Here is an 8,043-nt window from a genome sequence, read left to right as displayed (position 1 = left end):
CACCGTTACTTACTGAGTCAATGAAAAGGAACGCACGGCCAAGAAGAGACGCACAGTTGCAAACATGATCCAAATGCTGTGGTGCAAGGATAACATTTTCTAGCACCCATGCCTACCTAGCCCATGACTGTGCCTTAATTTTCCAGGTCGCTCTTTGATTTGGTTAGTTTGTGAGGAGGTAGATGAGGCTTTTACAACCGGGTTACATGCTAGGTAGCTGGAGGATATACACAGAGGTAGATTCATAAAATACTACCCCTGTCCATCCTTTCCTCCCCTTCAGCTATCTGACTAGATAATAATGGTCTGTTTTATAAGTGGCTGGATCGCTTGTGTTTTCCTCCTGAACATATCAAATGAGCTTTCCTTTTATTTATTTCAAAATTGTTTTACTTCCTTTCCTCAGACCAAAGCATGTTAAAACGTAAGATTACTGGTGCCAGACTGCATTAAACACGGGTAAATTACTGTTGTCGTTAGTAGTGTGTTCTGAATGGACTTCTAAAGGAAATTGTATTCTGCAACAAGTGTTTAGATCGAACCTATCAGGCAAGAAACATTTGAAGTTCTTCATAATTTCCTTCAATGTTTGCTATTCTGTTGATATCTAGTATAGAAATCAATGCAAGAGATGCTATTATAGTACATTCCATTTATATACCATTTGTGAACTGGCAATAAAGAAATGAGGCTAGGCTTGGGCATATGTATGTGTCTCACAAATACAGGGTTTTATTTTACTGGGAGGAGCTGAACTGTGGCCCGATGCACATACAAAAGAAATTGGTTGGGGTTGTGCTCATATCGCATATTAAAAAAAACCCTTGAAATATAAAAGATGCACTGAAAGAAATCGACCAAAGTCAGAATGGTTTCTTCCTCATTTTTTTCTTAACAATCACCGTAAACAAATGGAATCGGCTTCCTGTTAAGCGCAAATTGCGCTTTAAAAGTACAAATTACGCTTTCACGAATGTTTATTTTCCCTCTTCGGAAAACTCGTGGCTGGTGTACGAGTATCGAGTTCGTGCGCGAATTCAGGCAGAATAGACACCTTGACGTCGTGGGAATACTTTTTTCAGGCAATGCAACAGACAGCCTGGCCTCGGAAGGGGAGGGAAAGGGGGAAGATGGCAGCCTCCTTGTGGCTGATCCACCGCTGCAGAGGGACGATCAATCGCTTGCTGGGCAGGAATTTAATGCGAGCCCCCCTCGGTTCCTTGTCCCAGGCGGTGGGCTGCAAATTCCTACACACGACCCCGGAAACCTTGGGTGAGCACCTGACTATTCCCAGGGAAATTGCTCTTTTAATCATTTGTTGTTAAACCTGAGGTTCGGCTTGGTAAACCGGTGAAGGCAGCAGGGATGGGGCTGTGCTTCTATGGGGTAGCGGTTTCAAGAAAATGGCAAAAATAGGTTTGTTGTTGTTAGTTGCGAAGTCGTGTTCGACCCATCGCGACCCCATGGACAACGTTCCTCCAGGCCTTCCTGTCCTCTACCATCTTGATTGATTTATATTTAAAATATTTGTATTCCTCAGTCTAAAAAGATAAAGTGGCAGATAATTAACAAAAAGTATATCTGACTATGATGATTGAGGTTTATTTCCAGATACATTCTAAAGTGAGGATTTAATAATCTTACATATGTGAGCCAATCTCTCTGTACATGCAAATATATTTAAATAGTATATCACTTTTTAATAAATTCACATACAGATTTTGTTTTAAAGTGAACCATAGGTAATGCTCAACGTACAATCACTTTTTAAACAACCATTCAGTTACAACAGCTTTGAAAATGACTTGCAGCCATTGTAAAACATCCTCCTCCTTCACTGTCCTCATATGATGGCTTTTGGGCTGGTTGGCAGCTGGCTCACATTTATAATGTAGTTACCGACTGCCTTGCAATCATATGATTGCCATTTGTAATCTCTGCAACTTTCCCCAGAAAGTCAGTGAGGAAGCTTGCAGGGAAAGTTGTAAGCAGACGAAACGGGAAGCTACAGATTTTAATCAGTATTGAGTCTCATTGATGATAGTCTAAGACAGGGGTCTCCAAACTTGGCTGTTTTATGACTTGTGGACTTCAACTCCCAGAATTCCTCAGCCAGGCATGCTGGCTGAGGAATTCTGGGAGTTGAAGTCCACAAGTTATAAAAGGGCCAAGTTTGAAGACCCCTGGTCTAAGCAGTTAATCATTGAATCAAAGGATCATTGTAAACATCTAAATTACCTGTCCTAATTTGGTTCCAGGGAAAAATGTGTTGTTTTGCAATTATCAGGTTTTGCTCCTTAAGATTCCTCGGTATTCATTCATTCAGTGGAATGATGTTGTATAGTGTGCATAAAGGCTAAAATAGGTGTATCCAACCAACGGCCCTGGACAACTAATAATGCAATCCCACAAGATCATAAATGTTTAACATTGTTATATTATGTATATCAGTGCTTTTTTTCTAAAAAAAAGGTGCTGGAACTCAGGTGCTATCAATGGGAGCGATGCTGGTGTCTTGCTACAGCGTCGCCGCTCGTCCTTTGCACCCCTGCCCCTGTGGCTCGGAGCCACATGCCGCGGGGATTCCCTTCCCCACAGCCGCCATGGGGATTCCCCTCCCCGCAGTTGCCACGCTGCGGCCCGTGCTGAGCCCCCATCCGGAGCTGTTCTGAACCCCGACCAAGAGCTGTGTTCCTCGTGGCAGTGGTCTCCGGCGCCAAACAGCCTCTTTCCAACCACATCCAGAAAAAATTGTAACAAACATTGGAATTCTCAAGGACATGTTTGGTATTTCACAGCAATCTGTTACTGGAAGGAAAAAACCAATCCCTACTGCGTTACTGATCCCAGAGAAGCATTTGCATCTTTGCAGGTATTCTTAGGGTGCCATAGTTATGGATGAAAAATATTGGTTGCAAAGTTGGCTTTTCTGGATGTAATACAGATATTTTGGACTTATTTTTGTTTCTTTCCATGTTTGATATTTTTAAAAAGGCATATGCTACACTTATGCACATATGTAACATCTTTTGCTAGGATAGATGACCACTGCTTGTCCAGAATGTGAAAAGTGAAAGATTGTGACTAAACAAAATTTTAATGTACAGATAATACCACCAGAAAATATTTTAGCCTTTTAAATAAATGTGTTATTGATGTTAAGCTCACCATGGAAAACATCATATATTGTTATGTATATACTAGGTTAATTATTTAGACTGAAATGCAACATAACTAGATTCTAAATAATCTATTTTTCAAAACACACAACCGTCCAAACAGTAAAAGTAAAGTCCAAATTAAGAATATTTCATTCTTAAGAATTGTTTAATTTAAAGTGGTTTGGTTGTAATAGATGGTTATAGATTCAAAATAGTTTTCAAGAGTGTACAAAAGATACTATTTTTTTCTAGCATCAACTAAATTAGACATATTTTTTTTATTGAAAAGTTTTAAAATACAATTTTCCTTTAAAAAAAACCCCCTTCCCCCTCCCTCCTCCCCCCCTACCTCCCCCCCTCCCTCCCTCCTCCCCCCCCTCCCTCCCCCCCTCCCCCCCCTCCCCCCCCCGACTTCCCAGAGCTGAATACAAGGTATATATATAAAAAGAAAAAAAAAAGCAAACATAAGCAACCATGTACTAACAACTATAAATTCTAAAATCCATCACTCTCTAGCTTATATAGGATAAAACAAACCTTAGCAATATTAAATATATATAAAAAACTAAAATAAAAAAAACACTTTCTAGCTTATATATGATAAAACAAACCTTAATAATATTAAATATACATTAAAAACAAGAAAAAAAAACCCAAAATAGAAAGAGAAAAAAAAAACAGAAAAAAAAGGGAAAAAAGAATTATTCAAATACTATATAATACTTCTCAACCCTATACTTGTCCTAAATAGACTCCATCCATTTTATCCATTCCATGATATAACGTTCTTACAACTAATCTTTCAAATTAACCAAAATCTTCGCCACCTCAACCAAATCAGAAAACTTTAAAGTCCACTCTTCTGTAATCGGCCGTTCCTCTTCCAGTACCACATCTATAATTATTCCATACAATAAAAAAAAGATTGCGAACAAAACTTTAACCTCCATTTAGAAATCTTCTATATATTCCACCAAACTTTAGTCCAAAAAAAACCTCACCCTTTCCACAAAACCACCACATATAAAAAATATATTACGTCTACACCCAGATCTTTTCCCACCTCCCATCCTTGACTATGAATATGTCATAGAAATTCCATAGACTTCTGCAAATCCTGCTATTTTCTCTTCTTAGAACGTTTTGCAGCAGCACGCGTCACCCTCTGTTCTATAGAATCATCCGACGAAGTTGTATCTTGATCTCCTCCAACACCGTTGTCTTCTATCTGACCACCTTCGACCTCTTGATGCACTCCTTCTCCAGATCCCTTTTCAGCTTCCAGAAGTGTTAATGGCGTTGCATTTAAAACATTATTATAGAAATCACGCGCTTGCATCACAGTAACCAGACGGTACCTTTTACCTTCGTGCGTCACCATCAACCCAACTGGGATCTCCCATCTAAACCTTATATCTCGTTGCTTGAGCTCTTGCACAAGAAATGTAAAATCCTTCCTTAAAATCTTTGGAGGAATTTCTTTTAAGACCAAAACTTCTTGATTAGCAATCACAACTTTAGTATCATAAGCAGCTCGTATAACTTCATCTCTAGTTTCCCTTTTTGCAAAATATACCACCACATCTCTAGGCAACTTTCTCTGTCTAGCAATCCATGAATTCACACGAAACACTTTATCCATGCCTCCTTTTATTTCAGATGCTGGCTGTTTCAACACTACTTCAAAAGCCTCAGAAACCAGCTGCTTTAGATCTTCCTTGGTATTCTCCTTTAAACCTCTAACTCTAATAGCAAACTGCATCTGGTAATATTGAGCAAGACTCAGTTCTTTTTCCACTTTATCTTCATTCTCCAATACTTTTGCTTCTAATATAGCATTCTTTTGAGTCAAATCTTCTAGCTTTTCCTCCAATTCTTCCACACAGCGAGCCACTTTACACACTGAAGACAAGATGTCTGCCTTCATCACTCTGAACTTCTGTTCCATCCTCTCCTCCATTCTCTCCTCCAATTTCTCCAATTTCTCCTCCATCTGTACAAATCTATCATTAATTGAGTCCAAAATTACCTGGGTGTGTTTTTCAAGAGCATCTTGTAAGTCCTTTGATGTCAATACATCAGGAGGATGCAGCGCCTGCAGTAATGATTGTTGCACAGGAGAAGTTCCAGCACTCCTAAGAGTTTTAGGGGGTGGTTTAGTCGCCATCTTTTACCAAATGTGACGCACTTTCACTTCAGATTTATAATCCAAAAAAGTCCATCAAGCTGGAGAGTAAAATATAATAATCCTCTTCACCTTTTCCTCTTGTATCACTCTGCCTGCTCCTTTAATCCATAGTCATTCCTTCAGGCAGGGGTGGTCCCAGACGCCTGGCTCTGCTCCAAGAAATCAGGAGCAGAGGCGCCGGCCAGCTGGGAGCAGCCCAGGCTACGGGGGAGTTCAATCCTTCAGCCGCCCAAGCCATAAGCTCAGGCGGCCCTGGAGAACTCTACCCCTACCTGGGAGCTCGCCCCCTCCTCTTCTCCTGAGGAGGGGGCTTCAAAATCGCCCGAACAGCTGATCGGCGCTGTTTCGGGCGAAAAAACAACAGCTGAGCCTCGGGCAGCCCGGGAAGGCTGTCTCCGTCGCCGCGGAGCCACCGGAAGTCCTAAATTAGACATATTAAATTGAGAAAAATGTTTCTCATTTCCTGTTACCTTTATTGATTTCATTGCAGAGATGTTAACATAAGAAACAGATTATTTTGTTATCTAATTTTACATTCCAAAAGACAGAAGCAGATGAAAAATGTGAGGTTCTTTCCTGTTAGCTTTTTTGAATTAGCTGTTTTAGATTTTAAAAGGTTAGTTCCTAAAGAAGTGACCTTGTAAATAATTTTAATGTCCTCCTCTAGTGCAGGGTAGGCAAACTTGGCTCTTTTATGACTCAAGGACTTCAACTCCCAGAATTCCTGAGCCAGCAAAGCTCAGCTTGGAAACCTCTCTCTTTCCCCTCAGTGTGGCTGGCTCAGGATTTCAGGGAGTTGAAGTCCACGAGTCATAAAAAAGAGCCAAGATTGCCTACTCCTAAAGCCAATAGAGGGAGGTTTTTTGTTTTGTTTTTTGCAAAAAAAGGGTGCCGGAACACCGTTCTGAGTGTTCTATGAGAAAAAAAAGCCCTGATGCATATCACACACACACACATACACACACACACCACATGTATATATTATATATTTTATATGCTTCCCAAGGCATTTCCTCTTCAGTCAGTGCGGCCGAAGCAAGCCGAAAGATTGAACACCCCAGGGCTAAAGTGTCATTGAATTGCTGAATCTAGCTTGTCAATCATGCAGCATTCTTGGCAGCATCACATTTTTCTGAAATGTTTTTAGTGTTCTTCAGTCTGTTGTTATGGAGTTTCTCAATGGTCTCTTTTTTTAAGCTTTAACAAGTCTGACTCTCACAGCTATATCTCTGTTATGAGAGATTAAGGGAAGGTGAACTATAATGCACCATTCTGATATTACTTCAGGTAAAAGGTTGCCTTTAAATCAAAGCCCATGCCTCAAAAAACGTAAGGAATTCCTTTAAAGAATAAAGTATTTACTTCAGTTAAAAGTTATTCAGATTGCAGTAGGCCAGGGGTGTCAAACTGCCGGCCCGCGGGTTGGACGCGTCATCCGGAAGCCGTGCCCACCCCATCGCCAGCAATGGCGAAAAGGCTGTGATACGTTGCACAACGTCACGTGACGTCGCGAGTTTGACATGTCTGCAATAGGCTATGAAAAATTCCATGCAGATTGATGAATATATTTGAAGAGAATGATTTACATGGTTGCAAAAGAAGAGATATTTCTTCTTCAAACCTTTCCTTTCCCTGTCAATCCATAAGCAGAGGTGGGCTTTTTGTGGAGGGCATTCTAGGTGAGGAGGAGTGGTTTTCTGACCCTCTTCTGCTGGCATAGAATTGCAAGCTAATAATTTGGGGTGGGTGGGTGGGAATGTAGCTGAATCATTTAAATCTCTTCTTATATCTGTAAATAAAGCCCTTGGCAGGTAAGTAACTCTCTGTAGATGCTGTCCACTTACAGTCTGATTATCCATCTAAAATGAGATCACATGTCACAATATGGTCTGCTTTTGCAACATCGTGTCAAACTACCGGTCTTGCTTAATCCACTCTTACAATTTCTTTGCTACTTGTAACACTACTAAATAATGTCATGGGTCAGTTATAGGTAGTCCTTGACTTATTATTGATTGCTTAGTGACCACTTGAAGTTTTGAGGCTCTCCCTGGGGTACTTAAGAGCCAGATTCAAGTTCTGATGGCCGTTCCCCTCCTCCAGCAAGAACATGACCGCACTTTGGGTGCCCAGCAACTGGCCCACATTTATGGTCATTTGCATCACCCCCTGTAAAATTGAGTCACGTGGGTCACCCGATTTACAACCATCGTGACTTACAATTGTGATGGCCAGGCTCCATAACAGTCATAACACAAGGACTACTAACTTTTTCTTTACAGATTGGTATAATTTGGATTTGTTATGCATTGCTTAAGCCTAATGTGGGATCAATATACAAGATAGTGTAATACAAGAGTCCTGGTGGACAATCACTTAAATATGAGCAAGCAGTGTGCTGCAGCTGCCAAAAAAGCCAACACAGTGCTAGGCTGCATTAACAGAGGGATAGAATCAAGATCACGTGAAGTACTAATACCACTTTACAATACCTTGGTAAGGCCACACCTGGAATACTACATCCAGTTTTGGTCACCACAATGTAAAAAAGATGTTGAGACTCTAGAAAGAGTACAGAGAAGAGCAGCAAAGATGATTGGGGGACTGGAGGCTAAAACATAAAGGGAACGGTTGCTGGAATTGAGTATGTGTAGTTTAACAAAGAGAAGGGTGAGGGGTGACATGACAGCAGTG

At 40.7% G+C, this 8,043-nt stretch overlaps 1 protein-coding gene across 1 annotated transcript in view; it reads left to right on the top strand.

Annotated features, from left to right (window-relative positions):
* Positions 1–1,112: 1,112 nt before the first annotated feature.
* The window catches only part of PDHX (pyruvate dehydrogenase complex component X), a 46,551-nt gene continuing 39,620 nt past the window's right edge, over positions 1,113–8,043 (top strand). Inside the window, exon 1 of the mRNA XM_083361420.1 lies at positions 1,113–1,272. Coding sequence (XP_083217546.1) covers positions 1,131–1,272 — 142 coding nt within the window. The 5' untranslated portion in view covers positions 1,113–1,130. The remainder of the gene's footprint in view (positions 1,273–8,043) is intronic.

Source organism: Vipera ursinii (assembly GCF_947247035.1).
Source record: "Vipera ursinii genome assembly, chromosome: 1".
NCBI classification, from domain to species: Eukaryota; Metazoa; Chordata; class Lepidosauria; order Squamata; family Viperidae; genus Vipera; species Vipera ursinii.
This window is presented reverse-complemented; position numbering and strand designations above follow the sequence as displayed.